Source organism: Berghia stephanieae, chromosome 1 (assembly GCF_034508935.2).
Source record: "Berghia stephanieae isolate SIO BIC M18660-M18661 chromosome 1, UCSD_Bste_1.3, whole genome shotgun sequence".
Lineage (NCBI taxonomy): Eukaryota > Metazoa > Mollusca > Gastropoda > Nudibranchia > Aeolidiidae > Berghia > Berghia stephanieae.
In genome coordinates, this window is record NC_088360.1 from 101,900,050 (window position 1) to 101,918,026 (window position 17,977).

Sequence of the window (17,977 nt, forward strand, 5' to 3'; positions counted from 1 at the left end):
AGAGAGAGAGAGAGGAGGAGAGAGAGGAGAGAGAGAGGAGAGGAGAGAGAGAAGAGAGAGGAGGGGAAGAAGGAGAGAGAGAGAAAAGGAGAGAGAGAGAGGAGAGAGAGAGAGAGAGAGAGAGAGAGAGAGAGAGAGAGAGAAGAAACTTGTATATATATATATATAAAATAATAATATATGCTAATACTGAATAAAATTTATAGCGTTTTAACTTTATTTTACTTGAGTTTCAAGCTAGTTAACTAAACTAACTGGTTTATAATTTTCCTATGCATTTTTCAATAATAATAATATCAATACATTAAGAAATAAACATAAACAATGACATGTAATGAACAAATAACAGAACTTCATTTTGCTCATGCAGCCATAGAGTGGTCGTATACTATTTCATAGCAGGGATAAAAAGCTAATTTTCTAATACATATACATTAAACCACATTTTTTTCACCCCAATTTTAAGGCCTAAAACTCTATTTCAGAAGCATCCTGCCTCTTTGGGACCAAACTGTTAGCCCTGAAGAGCCATGAAGCTACTGAAACAGTCTTAAAAATGAGGTAAGAAAATATTATAATATCAATGCTCCTATTAACAGTCAAGCACTATGCACTTCAAGCTCTCACAAAATATGTACGCATAAGAATATATATCTAATATATTAAAATTGGACGCATTCCAACATTGAAACCATGCTGTTTTAATAAAATCTAAAATCACTGAATTGATAGCAATCAAATTTTTCAAGAGGAGTGTATTTAGGACCCATAACATTCACTATTAGCTTTTGTTTTTAGAATAACCTACTATCTACAAGCACAGACCCTTTTTCAGCTGATTTGGTTTATGCTGGTTTATGGTAGAAAAAATTCACACGTTGATTACCAACTTGGATGGAATAGAGCAGATACAAAATCATCTTGACATTGAAAGATATCGATAATTTCATGATAGCATTTCAAGACTGTACACTATTTTTTTTGGTCAGAAATGAGAAAAAGTGATTTTTTTCACATTAAATTAAATTTTCTTTTGAAATGCAATGTGAGAAAAAATTATCCTGGTCTCTTGCTATCTCAATGGACCAAGTATATTTGTACACAAAGGGTGTTGTGGAGATCAGTGCATAATTGAGGAATGGTTGTTGGTACCAAGCACCTAGTTTAAAAGAGATAATATTTTTTCTTGTAAATGATCTTTTTTTTAGATTTATAAGGAAACTATGTTGGGTATACTATTTTATATCTAAATCTTATATTCATTGGTGCATGGGTCTGAATAAGAGCAGATGAATGATTCTAATTCTGAACACAGACAGAGACACACATTTCTCCTCGCCTTCTTTTTTTTTTGGTTTTCCCTTTATCTAATCCTTTTTACTTACTTCTTCCTTGGCATTTATATAATCTAATTTGTGTTACAAATGCTGTTGGACACTCAAACACAAAAAAAAACAACAAAAAAACACAACAAAAACAAACATTCTGGTACATGTTACTGTGCATGTACCGCTACATTAGGATAATCAAGAATATATTGACAACATCAAAGGAATTATTGCAAGGAACAAACTTACTACTTTAAATTAAATGTTGGATAAAACCCGACAAGAGTTTGAGCTAGTAGTCTAGCAGAAGAGAGGTTTCAAACACACCTGCCTACTTGAAACTTATATGTAGCTTTAGGGGGGGGGGGGGGGGGGGGGGAAATGCCTGAGAAGAAAAATTCTGGTCTAGGGCTCCTGGGTTCAAGCCCCTGTTTCTGTAAAGGCACATGGGAGTTCTGACTAAGGTGTGCTACAAGCACCTTAAAGTTTAACAAGTTAACAAAATTGAAAAGAGGAATTTCATCTTTTTCTGCTTAAACTCTAAACTGAGTTTCGGAGTTAAATATGTAAACTTAAAAAATGTGTAGTTTTCAGGCGAAAATAAATAAGTCTCTACAGTCAATTCTGTAAAATTATCAAAGTGTATTAATACGTAGTAAGCAATGCTTTAAAATCCTGAATAAAATGTCTATAGCACCAAACCCCCTTTAATAATAAGTGAAAATGAATAAACTATGCTTATGTATCTTTATATTGTGTGAAAAAAAAAATTCTATAAATTTTTCTTTGCAGTAGGCAAGTCTGATTGTGAAATAATAGATGCGTACTGTTTGTCTACATGCTTGGAGTACAGACATCAGTCAACCTGAAGTCCAGCCACAGGTTTTACCATACACACATGACAATTTATTAGATCATTACTTATCTTAAATATTCAAAGTTTACACCACCAAATGTCACTCAAGTAAAAGAGGAATATTGTTAACTAAATTAATAATTATATATATCTTTAATTGCCAAAGACATTTAAATACCATTGATTCTCCTTTCAAATATCTAGAAATGATCTTAGTCATGCGATTAAATGTCGAAAGTCTTATAATACATTGATTTAACATTTATATGTTTTAACGCAGTTATCAGAGTATCATAGAATATCGATATAAAAGAGATATAGAATATTGTATCACACGCATTACATGTTAACATTCAGGTGTATGATATATAGTTAAAACTAAAAAAGCCTAAAGGTAAGGAAGGGGTGTATGACTAAGTTCTCAGGCATTATGCATGCATCATTTGGTTGTAGTGTTCATCAAACATACCACGTCCAACCAGCGCCATGGCCATATTACTGCTATCGGGACTGCCACGCCACGACACAACATTACTGCTACTGTTGTTGTTATTGTAGAAAGTATCGTCCATGTTAGTCATACTCTCTGAAGCGGCGGTCGTGGTGGCTGTGGTGTTTGTGGAGGCAATGTCCCATGCACTTCCTGGCTGGTGGTGGAGATGATGGTGGTGGTGGTGCTGGGCCATGATTGAGGCCAATCCCGGGTGGGAGTACGACACTAAAGACCCTTAGGCATGGGGAATAGTGTGGCAGTTGTTGTGATGTATGAATTGGAAGTGGTGTTTTCAGAGTTCGAATGAATGTGCAAGGGCATTTTGGGTGGTTATGTATAGATAGCAGATTTGGGAGATGTGCAGGAGAGAGAGAGGAGAGAGAGGCACACAGAGAGTGAGTGAGAGAGAGAGAGAGAGAGAGAGAGAGAGAGAGAGAGAGAGAGAGAGAGAGAGATGAGAGGAGAGGAGAGAGAGAGAGAGAGAGAGAGAGAGAGAGAGAGAGGGTATGTGTGTTTTAGTGTATGTTGTTTATGTAAGCAAGGTGGGTGGGGGATTGCCATCAAAATGACGGATTTTGGTCAAAATGGGTGGGAATTTGCATTGAATGCAGGATTTGGGAAATGGAATAATTAGAGGGTGTTTTGGTTGTCAGGGATGTGAGTAGAAGATTAATAAGAATATTAAAACCAAAAACCGAAATAAAAAGGTTGATATCACAAGGGGCACGGATTTTGCATTCCACATTTCTCTTTAATCAATGGCTGTATAAGAAGTGTCAGAATATATTTTGATGTGAAACTCATTTAGTTACAGACAAACAGACACTGTGACACTTGTGATATCAACAACAAAAAAATAAATTAAAGCAGTGAGTCCAAATCAACAAAAAAGGGTGTATTAATTAAATAGTGGTGAGAAAGCATATAAATCATGTTAGTGTACGCTTATAATATAAAATTAATGTAGAAAAATGAATACACACAATAACATTTTAATTACATCTTAGAAGGAAAAAAAAAATACTTGAAACCAAAATTTTGCCATTTATTGAGACTGCAAATGTTAAGTGGTTAGACAATAGGAAAACTATTCTGCAAACGCTTCTCAAAATAAAAAAAAAAAAGATGGTTTATAGATTTTTCTTTAGTAATTTAAACTAACTTTTGATTTAAAAGAAGCAAAAAGAGAAAGCAAGAAAATAATGGACGTAAATAGGGTGGAGATTCCCTAAGGACTCTCATCAAAGACTGGATATATATTTTCTTTTCTGGTAAAGCTTAATTACGATACAATGAAATGTATATATATATTATAAAAATCCTATGGAAAAATTAAACAGCTATGTCGACAACATATGCTCTTGATCCTTTTGAATTTACTTTCATCTTTTCATTACAATGGCTTTCAAAAAGAAATTGAATCTACAAGAAAAAAAAAATGGAGAATCGTTAAGAATATAAGTATGGCTCACAAGGTAATGTTAATGGATATTCAATGAAACTGTTAATGAAAAGGCAAACGGATATCAAACAAGTAGAGACATTCTCAACCAGATATGTAAGGAAAGTTGTTTTTTTGTCTTGAAATTTAAATTTTTAAATGAAAATAAAATTAAAATAAACAAAGCCAAATTTCCAATACTCACCCCTGTTGCTGAATCGACGTCTGTCCTTTATTCTGTTGTTGATGTTATTAATGTTTCCCCCAGCCTGAGGTGGTTTGCTGTGGTCAGAGGCATCGTCACCGTATCCCTTACCAACCACTTGGACATCGGAGTTACGATTTTCGCGGAAGGTGACCCCGCTGGTCGGGTTGTAATCGATGTGGATCATAGCTGTTTTGCTGTCCTCGTCGATATTTCTATCATTCTGTTTCTTGTTGCGAATGTTGTTGTTGAGGGTGGTGTTATTGTTTCCACTGTTGTAGCCATTGGCCTTGGGTTTGTCTATGTGCTCTGAGGATTCCGTTTTCTTGAGGCTGCAATTGATGCAAAGGTTCGATAAATAATCCATTGTGAGGCAGGGAAAAAAATGATAAGAAAAAGATAGGAGATTGTGTTTTAAATATGCAAGCCTGTAAGTGCCTGTTTAGATTGATTAAAGCGCTATAAGTGCTATTTAATATCATTATAATCATAATCTTTATGATTATTATCATTATTATTACTATTACTATCATTATTACTATTATTATTAATATTATTATTATCATTATTATCATCATTATTATAATAATTATCATTATAATACTCTACCAAACAACTGTGTATTGCAGTCAAGTTTATTTGCATACAAACTAAACCCTTCTCCTCTCACCTCTTCTTACTAGTGCTGCTGCTGTAGTCATTCTGAGAGCTGGCACTGAAGAAGCAGCTGTCATCCAAGTGGTCATTATTGGAGCCAGACGTGTTGAAGCTCTGACGACTGCTCTGTTTCTCCAACTTTTCAAACAATCTGTCTGCTATCTTTTTCGTTGCACTGTTTCTTATCGATTTCAAGGAGCCATTCAGCTAAAAAATATAATGAAAATTAAACTTATTGCAACTGATGAAGACAAACAATTAATATATTTAGTCAACTGTTTAAAAATGTCTTGTCCAAAAAAGAAAAAAAAAAATCTTTTGAGGAACTGGATGACAAAGACTTTATCTCTGATAAGTTCACACCGATCAAAGTGAACATTAGGCTTCAAAAAGCTGTGAACAGTATAAAGTAATAAACAAAAGTTAATAGAATAGCTTCCAAAAAAAAGAAAAAGAGTGAACAAAATATCAAGAAATGTTTCAGGTTCAAAATCATTCTTAAGCCAATGACATAAAGTTAAAACGGACTGGTTTGAGGTGGCGGGTCACCACTGCAACCATGAAGAAAGTTGACCAAACAATCCGTTGTGGTAACCGTCACAGCTCAATATACTCACCCCGGTCTTATTTCCCTCAGACGGGGCATAAGCGCTGTCGTTGTCATCGTAGTAGTCGGAGGACGGTGAAATGGGGGGCACTTTTCTTCGGGTGGCCGATCCACGGGCCATGGTGGCTTTCCGGGGCACTGGAGATTCATCCTCATCTTAAATACAAAACATAAAACACAATGTATGGGCTTTGGAAACATGCGTGATGTAATTGAAGAATTAAAAAAAAATAAATATTTGAGATAACTCTAAGCTTAATCAATCATGCGACACAAAATTTTCACTTCATCAAACTGGTCTCACCCTATTACTTGCGTACATTGGCAAAAGCCTTTATAGGTTTTGTCCAGAAAACTTTTATTTCATATTACTATAGATTAAAACCATCCTCCCCCCAGTCCTCTACTTGTAAAAATATCTGAAACCCGAGTTTTAAAAGAAATGAAAAGGTGTTTTTGTCAAAGCAAGGCAGTGCAATGCTTAGAATTTGTTTTTGTTTCTGTCGGAGCAGCAGCACTTATTAAAAAAATTGATACTCTGGTCAGATCAGGTTGAAAGCACTCTAAAAGAATCAGCATCCTGCACAAAGAATAGAAAGCAGTTATTACAGTCCTTTTCATACTGGGATACCCTCCAGCTCCCTAGACAAAAGCTTTGAACGACATTTTAAAATAATTTCTTTTCAATTTCAACTCCATGAATAAAATTGGATCACTCGGTACAAACTGAATTAATAGACATTAAATAATACCTAATACAATTGCTTTATTTCATAGTACAAATCTAACTTCAGATGGAGGAAAATCAATTGCACACCAGTTTACTGTGTTAAAAAATTGGCATTAAGATTTATCCGATGAAAGGTTGCACAAAGTGTTGATAAAAATGGACCACATTAAAATATTTTCCGCTATAATTTGGAAACAGCAATTACATACAGTTTAATGTGAAAATACAATATGACAAATGTTAACCCTCTTCAATTTAATGTTCATAATTTATGTTTAAAGCACTTTCACATAACGTAAGAAAAAGATGGAAAGATTGGAAAATTTTCACAGAAGAAAGTATTGCCACCACATTTATGTTTCTTATCCTTTCTGGGAATTTCTCTTCAGGACTGTGTCAATTATTAGTTGTTGACACTATTGACAAAGTAAAAGATGTTGCAGTTGATTTATTACTTAGTTAAGTTACAAAGCACTTTGTTTCCTATATGATATCAATCTTTATTTTTTAAATCTATAGGACGAGGCAGTTTAAGTCATTGCATGTATATCAAATGATATAATAACATATTTTAATAATAAATGTGAAGCAACTATTAGTTTTTATCATTTCAAAAACTCTACCTTAATCATATATACATTTATAATTACCAAAATTTAAATATTTCGTTTCATAAGTGAAAGTGATAATATGGTAAACAACATTACAAAGAATTACTATATATTACAATGTATTACATTAGTCCTAACCTTCAACATTAAAAACAAAAATAATAATATTAACAGGAAAAGAAAAGGCCTCTGTGAAGGGGGTATATTGACAATATCAAATAGAAAAAAATAATAAATTACGTAACAATGTTTAAAATACGATAGCTCAGTACTTCTTTCCATCATTCAGCAATGTAATAAGATTAAATAATCTTTATGCCGACTTCTATAGCGTGAAATGGACAATAGCAATTACTTGTTATCCGTTAAATAGGATGCTAGTCCATCGCAAAGTATTTTCTGCCAGATCTAGCAGATCCAGCCATCCAATCACTGCTGGGTGGACAGCGTCAGAAAAAAAAATCATGACTCATCCGAGATTGATCTCAGTCTATAAACTGAGCTATAGGGACCATCTCCCTCCCTCTCCCCCGAATAGTCATTAAAATCATCAATTATGTAAATATTGCTATCTTATTATTACGCCCTTCCGCCACGGCATCAAAAGATCCCGTCGCCTATAAAGGAATACAGGCAATCCATCAAACAGGATGTCTGATGTCAACAGGAATCACCCCTGCTGTCCAAGTGAGCAAATTGGGGGTTAATAATCTTGCCCAAGGAGAAAAAAAAAATGAAAGTGCCTGAAGTGGGGTTCGAACCTGGGACCTTCTGGATTACAGTGCAATGCCTTAACCACTCGGCCACTTCGCCCTCCTTGCTATGCCTTACAATTATGACTTTGATTTGGAGTGGCTTTTGATGGATTTAATTCCCAAAACAAAAGGCATTAAAAAAACAAACCCTATCCATTTTTTTTTTTACTATTCGTTTATATCTAAATAACGTTAGAACAAAATTTACAAAAAGTTATTTTTCCTTTCTAATGTGTAAAGTAATCAAGGAAATAGATTTCAACTGAACGTTTGATGTGTCGAATTCTAATAAAAATTAACAGATGTTTTAAGATAAGGCACTTTAAATGCATTATTGAAGCTCAGCTCGGGTGTAAATTAAATGAGTACTTGGTTATAGGAGGAGGTGACTGATGATGTCAAAGTGACAATGAATTTAAAAAAAAAAATGGGCTACTTTTACCAAATGATATGGAAATCTTATTCCTCATTACCAGTCAGAGCAAAATGTAAAATATAAAGATGCGCTATGACTATAATGACCATGTAGGAGTAAAGCCTGGAAATGTATTCTGATGTAAAGTATACTTTATCACTCTATTCATTTATTTCTGCTGATTATTTGATTTTCCTCTCAAATAGACTTTTATTCTTCAGGCAAATGAACAATTTGTTTCAATAGTAATTGATATAATTATATTTAGAAATATTTTAAGAATGTATATGTTTACTTTCTAATCTTTAAAAAAAACAAAAATGAAAGTATTTAATCCAAGACAATGCGTTCTTTGTAATATAGTGTCTCGTAATATGTAAAGCGCCTCTGAGCATATTATTTGTTGATATAAAAGCTATATAAATCATTGTATTGGTTTTTTTTTTATGGTTATGGTTCTGTTGTGATTCTAATTTTGTTCTTAATGATAGGAGCAATGAAGCAGCAGAAGACAGACAGCTTATGGAAGCATTTACCTGCCCGGAAAGTGTAAATGGGCGTATAGCTGGTGTTACCGTTGTCTTCTCCATCAGCTAAAGGTGAAAAAAAAAAAAGAGAAGGGAAAAAAAAAGCACGTCACACAAGTGAAAAACACACTGCACTCAAAACATAGTGAAAAAAAAAAAAAAAGACACGTGAAATGTTTCGGTGAGAGGTTAAAGGTTATGAATCATTTCATAATTACTTTAAACGACCTTAACATGACCACGACCTAGGTGGTCTGACAACCAAACGTAATTATGGATTTGAATTAACATTGTTGTAGAGTACAATATTTTGCATTGATTTGAGAGTTTTTCCATTACGTACCGATAACTGTTGTAATGGAAAAACTCTCGTTATGAGCTCAAACCATTTTGGGTTATAAGACCTTCAAACAAGTACACGTCGGCCACGAACCAAGAGCAAGAACGTCGACGATCAATGTTTAAATTTTCATATAATATGACCCAACAGACCGGTCTGTGAGCTGACTCGGTGTGACTGAATTCAAGCGATCACCATAATTTGTTATAAGAAATAGTAATAGTATATAACACTTGTATAATGCGTAACCAGCACTAGGTCGTGCTCTTTGTGCTTCAATTACAAGGATGACAATCTGAATAGCACACACACACAAACACACACACACACACACACACACACACACACGTGTAGAATCAACCATAATAGAACATTCAAACCTGTTACAAGTGGCAAATCAAAAATACAGTGTACGTTCAATTTTGGAAGAAAATTGTTTATTAAAAAAAAAAAAAATATTTGTAGCAACAATTGACCATTTCAACACACAGCTCATGATTTTCTGTCCAATGTTTATGAAATGTCACTTTAAAATGCAATTAAATTGATATGATATGTAACTAATTTATCCAGTTCTCATCACTAAAAGGATAAATAAAAAAAATAATGAAAAAAAAATCACTTTCCTCTAAAACTTTGGTCCCAAATTTAAAAAAATAAATCAAAACCTGTAAGAAAAACTCCGAATTGGCCAATTTGACTTTTAAAATAAATACACATGTGTGTATACCGATAAAATCTATAGAATGGACAGGAATGTAATGGATTGAATTGTCCCCCCCCATACTAATTAACATAAAATTGAGGGACTTAATACTACTCCATCACTTGCAGCGATGAATTGAGTGATCAGCAAAGACCAAGATTTTCCAAAATACCTTGATAAGATATGAAAAAAAGCTCACGAAAAAGAACTTGACCTTTTAAAAATAATACTTAATATCAACTCGTGGTAACTTCTTATATTTCGCTGTACGTATATTTATGTGACCTAAGCAAATAACACTTCTTTGCAAAGTTTATTATCATAATGATACGGAACATGAAGAGAGCCCCCCTCTCTAGTATGTACGGTGGAAGGACGTTTGCAAAAAGGCGTGTGTGTGTGTATGGGGGGGGGGGGGGGGGTAGGAGGAAGAGGAAGAGAAGGATGAGAATAGGAGAGGGGGGAAAAGAGAGAGAAAAGAAGAGGGGAGAAAGAGAGAGAGAGGTGTGGGGGGCAGAGTAGAGTGTGAGAAGGAAGAGGAGATAAAAGAAAATCAGAAATAGAAAGAGGAATAACGAGAATTAGAATAGGGGGGGGGGGGGGGGGGGGGGGCAGAAGACCGGGAGATTGGGCCCAATATCAAGTGACCTGGGTGATTTGTGAGAAAGTGAACTGATTATCCAATTTAAACAAATTAAGAATAATCAACCTAAAGAAAAAATAAGAAAATAAAATGTAACTAAAGTATTCTACCAGAAAAGAAATAGAACAAAAGCAAAAAACAAAACAAAAAAAAAAACAACCCCCCCCCCAAAAAAAAAAAAGAAAAGAATAAATATATCAGAAAAAGCAACAGTAGTTAGTGTATTTGGTTAAGCCAGTCTGAATTCACAAGACACAATATCATGTCTGATATCAGATTTACCCCAAGCTCTGTGCTTGCTGGGCGGAGTCGGTGGCAGACAGGAAGCAGGCAACTGTGGCATGCAAGATGGCGGCAAACAAGATGTCTGCTGCACCGGGGCTGGCGGATACAGGCAAGATGGCGGCAAACAAGATTCAGAAAAGTGAGTGGAGCAGGCACTTATGTTGGTAACAACAGGATATGAAGTGAATAGAAAGTGCCAGAAGACAATAGAGAATAAAATTTTTCGCGGCGGTGGTGGGGTTCGAACCTGCGACCTTATTTGTACGACAACTCCGCCTGGCAGGTGAGAGCGTGGCTCTACCGTGTGAGCCACCACGAACACAAAAATATTCGTTTCAAACCCAAAGTCATTACTAGATCCCTCTCTCACCACTTCTTGAGACCGCCGATTCGTTCGTACACCACCATCGCGAATAATTTTGACCAGCAGTTAAGCTTAATAGCCAACATTCTCAACACAAACATATAACATAGAAACGATTGAGACATTGAGTATGCTCGGTGTATGGGGTGAATTTTTAATTCAGAAAAGTGAGTGGAGCAGGCACTTATGTTGGTAACAACAGGATATGAAGTGAATAGAAAAGTGCCAGAAGACAATAGAGAATAAAATTTTTTTTTTCGCGGCGGTGGTGGGGTTCGAACCTGCGACCTTATTTGTACGACAACTCCGCCTGGCAGGTGAGAGCGTGGCTCTACCGTGTGAGCCACCCACGAACACAAAAATATTCGTTTCAAACCCAAAGTCATTACTAGATCCCTCTCTCACCCACTTCTTGAGACCGCCGATTCGTTCGTACACCACCATCGCGAATAATTTTGACCAGCAGTTAAGCTTAATAGCCAACATTCTCAACACAAACATATAACATAGAAACGATTGAGACATTGAGTATGCTCCGGTGTATGGGGTGAATTTTTAATTCAGAAAAGTGAGTGGAGCAGGCACTTATGTTGGTAACAACAGGATATGAAGTGAATAGAAAAGTGCCAGAAGACAATAGAGAATAAAAATTTTTTTCGCGGCGGTGGTGGGGTTCGAACCTGCGACCTTATTTGTACGACAACTCCGCCTGGCAGGTGAGAGCGTGGCTCTACCGTGTGAGCCACCCACGAACACAAAAATATTCGTTTCAAACCCAAAGTCATTACTAGATCCCTCTCTCACCCACTTCTTGAGACCGCCGATTCGTTCGTACACCACCATCGCGAATAATTTTGACCAGCAGTTAAGCTTAATAGCCAACATTCTCAACACAAACATATAACATAGAAACGATTGAGACATTGAGTATGCTCCGGTGTATGGGGTGAATTTTTAATTCAGAAAAGTGAGTGGAGCAGGCACTTATGTTGGTATGTTGGTTGAGAGAGGGATCTAGTAATGACTTTGGGTTTGAAACGAATATTTTTGTGTTCGTGGGTGGCTCACACGGTAGAGCCACGCTCTCACCTGCCAGGCGGAGTTGTCGTACAATAAGGTCGCAGGTTCGAACCCACCACCGCCGCGAAAAATTTTTATTCTCTATTGTCTTCTGGCACTTTTCTATTCACTTCATATCCTGTTGTTACCAACATAAGTGCCTGCTCCACTCACTTTTCTGAATTAAAAATTCACCCCATTACACCGGAGCATACTCAATGTCTCAATCGTTTCTATGTTATATGTTTGTGTTGAGAATGTTGGCTATTAAGCTTAACTGCTGGTCAAATTATTCGCGATGGTGGTGTACGAACGAATCGGCGGTCTCAAGAAGTGGGTGAGAGAGGGATCTAGTAATGACTTTGGGTTTGAAACGAATATTTTTGTGTTCGTGGGTGGCTCACACGGTAGAGCCACGCTCTCACCTGCCAGGCGGAGTTGTCGTACAAATAAGGTCGCAGGTTCGAACCCCACCACCGCCGCGAAAAATTTTTATTCTCTATTGTCTTCTGGCACTTTTCTATTCACTTCATATCCTGTTGTTACCAACATAAGTGCCTGCTCCACTCACTTTTCTGAATTAAAAATTCACCCCATACACCGGAGCATACTCAATGTCTCAATCGTTTCTATGTTATATGTTTGTGTTGAGAATGTTGGCTATTAAGCTTAACTGCTGGTCAAAATTATTCGCGATGGTGGTGTACGAACGAATCGGCGGTCTCAAGAAGTGGGTGAGAGAGGGATCTAGTAATGACTTTGGGTTTGAAACGAATATTTTTGTGTTCGTGGGTGGCTCACACGGTAGAGCCACGCTCTCACCTGCCAGGCGGAGTTGTGTACAAATAAGGTCGCAGGTTCGAACCCACCACCGCCGCGAAAATTTTTCTCTATTGTCTTCTGGCACTTTTCTATTCACTTCATATCCTGTGTTACCAACATAAGTGCCTGCTCACTCACTTTTCTGAATTAAAAATTCACCCATACACCGGAGCATACTCAATGTCTCAATCGTTTCTATGTTATATGTTTGTGTTGAGAATGTTGGCTATTAGCTTAACTGCTGTCAAAATTATTCGCGATGGTGGTGTACGAACGAATCGGCGGTCTCAAGAAGTGGGTGAGAGAGGATCTAGTATGACTTTGGGTTTGAAACGAATATTTTTGTGTTCGTGGGTGGCTCACACGGTAGAGCCACGCTCTCACTGCCAGGCGAGTTGTCGTAACAATAAGGTCGCAGGTTCGAACCCCACCACCGCCGCGAAAAATTTTTATTCTCTATTGTCTTCTGGCACTTTTCTATTCACTTCATATCCTGTTGTTACCAACATAAGTGCCTGCTCCACTCACTTTTCTGAATTAAAAATTCACCCCATACACCGGAGCATACTCAATGTCTCAATCGTTTCTATGTTATATGTTTGTGTTGAGAATGTTGGCTATTAAGCTTAACTGCTGGTCAAAATTATTCGCGATGGTGGTGTACGAACGAATCGGCGGTCTCAAGAAGTGGGTGAGAGAGGGATCTAGTAATGACTTTGGGTTTGAAACGAATATTTTTGTGTTCGTGGGTGGCTCACACGGTAGAGCCACGCTCTCACCTGCCAGGCGGAGTTGTCGTACAAATAAGGTCGCAGGTTCGAACCCCACCACCGCCGCGAAAAATTTTTATTCTCTATTGTCTTCTGGCACTTTTCTATTCACTTCATATCCTGTTGTTACCAACATAAGTGCCTGCTCCACTCACTTTTCTGAATTAAAAATTCACCCCATACACCGGAGCATACTCAATGTCTCAATCGTTTCTATGTTATATGTTTGTGTTGAGAATGTTGGCTATTAAGCTTAACTGCTGGTCAAAATTATTCGCGATGGTGGTGTACGAACGAATCGGCGGTCTCAAGAAGTGGGTGAGAGAGGGATCTAGTAATGACTTTGGGTTTGAAACGAATATTTTTGTGTTCGTGGGTGGCTCACACGGTAGAGCCACGCTCTCACCTGCCAGGCGGAGTTGTCGTACAAATAAGGTCGCAGGTTCGAACCCCACCACCGCCGCGAAAAATTTTTATTCTCTATTGTCTTCTGGCACTTTTCTATTCACTTCATATCCTGTTGTTACCAACATAAGTGCCTGCTCCACTCACTTTTCTGAATTAAAAATTCACCCCATACACCGGAGCATACTCAATGTCTCAATCGTTTCTATGTTATATGTTTGTGTTGAGAATGTTGGCTATTAAGCTTAACTGCTGGTCAAAATTATTCGCGATGGTGGTGTACGAACGAATCGGCGGTCTCAAGAAGTGGGTGAGAGAGGGATCTAGTAATGACTTTGGGTTTGAAACGAATATTTTTGTGTTCGTGGGTGGCTCACACGGTAGAGCCACGCTCTCACCTGCCAGGCGGAGTTGTCGTACAAATAAGGTCGCAGGTTCGAACCCCACCACCGCCGCGAAAAATTTTTATTCTCTATTGTCTTCTGGCACTTTTCTATTCACTTCATATCCTGTTGTTACCAACATAAGTGCCTGCTCCACTCACTTTTCTGAATTAAAAATTCACCCCATACACCGGAGCATACTCAATGTCTCAATCGTTTCTATGTTATATGTTTGTGTTGAGAATGTTGGCTATTAAGCTTAACTGCTGGTCAAAATTATTCGCGATGGTGGTGTACGAACGAATCGGCGGTCTCAAGAAGTGGGTGAGAGAGGGATCTAGTAATGACTTTGGGTTTGAAACGAATATTTTTGTGTTCGTGGGTGGCTCACACGGTAGAGCCACGCTCTCACCTGCCAGGCGGAGTTGTCGTACAAATAAGGTCGCAGGTTCGAACCCCACCACCGCCGCGAAAAATTTTTATTCTCTATTGTCTTCTGGCACTTTTCTATTCACTTCATATCCTGTTGTTACCAACATAAGTGCCTGCTCCACTCACTTTTCTGAATTAAAAATTCACCCCATACACCGGAGCATACTCAATGTCTCAATCGTTTCTATGTTATATGTTTGTGTTGAGAATGTTGGCTATTAAGCTTAACTGCTGGTCAAAATTATTCGCGATGGTGGTGTACGAACGAATCGGCGGTCTCAAGAAGTGGGTGAGAGAGGGATCTAGTAATGACTTTGGGTTTGAAACGAATATTTTTGTGTTCGTGGGTGGCTCACACGGTAGAGCCACGCTCTCACCTGCCAGGCGGAGTTGTCGTACAAATAAGGTCGCAGGTTCGAACCCCACCACCGCCGCGAAAAATTTTTATTCTCTATTGTCTTCTGGCACTTTTCTATTCACTTCATATCCTGTTGTGGCAAACAAGATTGCTGCACTGGGGCTGGCGGATGGGGGCAAGATGTCGGTTGTACGGAGGGTGCCGGTTGTAAACAAGGCGCGGTCGGTTTGCATTGAGCCGTGTGGACAATGATGGTCGGAACGATAACGCACTTGTTGCCAAATTTGACAAGCTCCAGTCTGGTCGTAGTGGACAGTCTCTCATCATCTACGTTTGGGACTTTTCCCACGGGGGCCGAATGTGGGGCCCCCATCAAACGCATGTTGGAGGTGAAGATGGACGGGAGACTCATTTTCGGGTTGAATTATGATATAAAAAACAATACAATAGCACCTTACAGTTCTGAGAATAAAAACAAATTATTTGATTCCAGTGTCAGAATAGTCAGTTCCTTTATTTCACATTCTATCCATTTTTCAAAGATGTGCTACCTGGTAATATCCACAAATCTATTCCGAGAATACAAAGATGGGGATAACACAAGAGTAAAGACTATGCATTAAAATCAGTTTCCCTACAAAACAATGGCCGAATATCCTGTCCTTTCCCCCACCTTCATAGCCTCTCCAACCGACACCTGCAGAGACCAGCCACAGAGTGTCACGTAAAGTGACCACTGGTCAACAACATGAACAGCTGCCAATTTTTGGTAGCATACCTGCGTGCTCGAAAGAGGTTGCAAAGCTGAGCATGCGTTTGTCTGCAGCCGATGCAGAAAAACCTACTCAACACACGGCTAGCCTGCCTGTCTGTGTGCCAGCATACAGAGCCAGGGAAAGGCACAGCCCAACAGGTCGACAAGGGTGGATTAGGATTAAGATAAAGCAAAGTGCACATTTCAATAAGAAAACACAGTATAATAACTTTATTGATTTATCGTTAATCTACCGGTGGTTCGTATGCTTCGACTAAATAGCTGAAGTGTTGAAATCAGTGAAGAAACATTTTTTTAAAATTATTGTGCTGGACTTAATAAGCTACCACAATCTATCGTCGCTGATCAAGCAAGCATTGAACTCCTTACGTAGATTAACGCAATAAAGGATAATCCAGTCGACAGTGGTGGGGTTTTCTTCAATTAAGACTAACCACAGTGTGTTGACGATCGCCTATTACTAATCATTACTACTTTATGACTAGCTTTTTTTAGTGTGAAAATTGTCCTATATCATGACTCTAATTCACGCAGTTTAAGTGGTTAAAAAATGGAAGGGCATTGAAATGTATCGGTACCAGATAAGATAAAATTATATTAAAAAAAAAAAAATTATATCAGAAAAAAAAATCAGTCCCGATATTAATTGAGCACGTCCATGCTACGAGATTTCCGCTCTTCACGTGGCGTTAAGCTTTCGAGACACCAGTATTTGAACATTCTCAATCAGCCAGAAATGAAATGCATAACAAAACGATCAAATAATCAACAATATTGTTGTTGGTTTTTTTTTCAATCAAAAAAGAGAAAATCTTTTATAATAAGTATGCCTCAAGTACCGTGTATGCAAACGTGACGTGTTTATTGTAGTAAATGGATTCAATCAGTAGAATGGTATTGCAATTCGTCAACAGTTTAACGATGCAAGCATTAATCCGACACGACAGCTGAATTGAGAAAACGGCTGGGCTTTTCCAATGATGCGTTACTGTAGCTTAATCCGTGTTTTCTGCAGAATCTCACGAGTCAGACACATCGATCTTCTGTTGCTTTAAAGATAATTATAAATATTATATGGAACATTTTTTTCTCGGGCACAACGTATTCCCCGAGGACGATGGTTTTGGGAGCATTTGACAACTGCATGAGAAAGGACATTAAACAACCATAGGAATAACTTATTCTAATTTCACTCTGACTTTGAAAAACGGAATCGTCAAACCCCCCAAAATCAAATTCTATTGAAGTGATGCCCAGTAATCAAACATCTTAAGCAATTGATAAAAACTGACTTATTCTTATAGATGTTTGAATCCGAAGTCTTGCCTGTCGACATATTTGAGTTTTTTCCCCATGTCAACTTTAGATAGGATTTGCATTTGCACGTCATAAAAACATTGTCCGTTGTCATAGTGCTTTTATAGAACCGAACAAAATTTTATGACTGGATGAAGAATCGCCAAAACCCTCTAAAATTGAAATGATGTCCAGTAGTCGGATATTGTCAAGCAATTGACATAAAAACTGACTTATTCAAATTATTAATTTTTGAATCCAAATTCTTTCCTGATGACATGCTTGGTGCTTTTTTCCCCCGTCAAAAAAAACAAACAAAAAAAAACCAAAAAAAAAAAACAAAAAAAAAAAAAAACCAAACAAACAAAACAAAACAAACCACAAATAAACAAAATAAAACGTATGTCAACTTTTGATAAGATTTGCATTTAAAAGTCATAAAAAGGCCATCCGTTGTCACATTGCTTTTATGGAACCGAGCAAATCTTTATGACATCCGAACGACGCAGCTTTATTTTTTTTTAAAGGAAAAAACAAAATATTTACAATTGTCGTGTTGAGCTATTCAATTTCCTCATAAAATAAAACATGACCCTAGTAGCTTTTCAATGCAGAACATACTTTGTACCTCTGTGGTGTTGAGGTATAGCCGACATACTCAGAAAACAAAACAACACGTTAAAATAATTTTGGCCATAAAACTCACCCTTCAAA

General features: G+C 37.4%; 1 protein-coding gene across 8 annotated transcripts in view; it reads right to left on the reverse strand.

Annotated features, from left to right (window-relative positions):
* The window catches only part of LOC144962575 (TOG array regulator of axonemal microtubules protein 1-like), a 69,112-nt gene that overhangs the window by 12,276 nt on the left and 38,859 nt on the right, over positions 1-17,977 (reverse strand). For 2 of the 8 annotated variants that reach the window (XM_078895622.1, XM_078895620.1), the window contains 5 exons: positions 8,635-8,691; positions 5,598-5,743; positions 4,994-5,187; positions 4,324-4,655; positions 2,654-2,902 (listed from right to left, as the gene is read on the reverse strand). In XM_078895622.1, coding sequence (XP_078751748.1) covers positions 2,654-2,902; positions 4,324-4,655; positions 4,994-5,187; positions 5,598-5,743; positions 8,635-8,691 — 978 coding nt within the window. Of the gene's footprint in view, positions 1-2,653; positions 2,912-4,323; positions 4,656-4,993; positions 5,188-5,597; positions 5,744-8,634; positions 8,692-17,977 lie in introns of all 8 variants that reach the window. The other 6 variants (XM_078895621.1, XM_078895619.1, XM_078895626.1 and 3 more) reach the window with 4 other exon arrangements.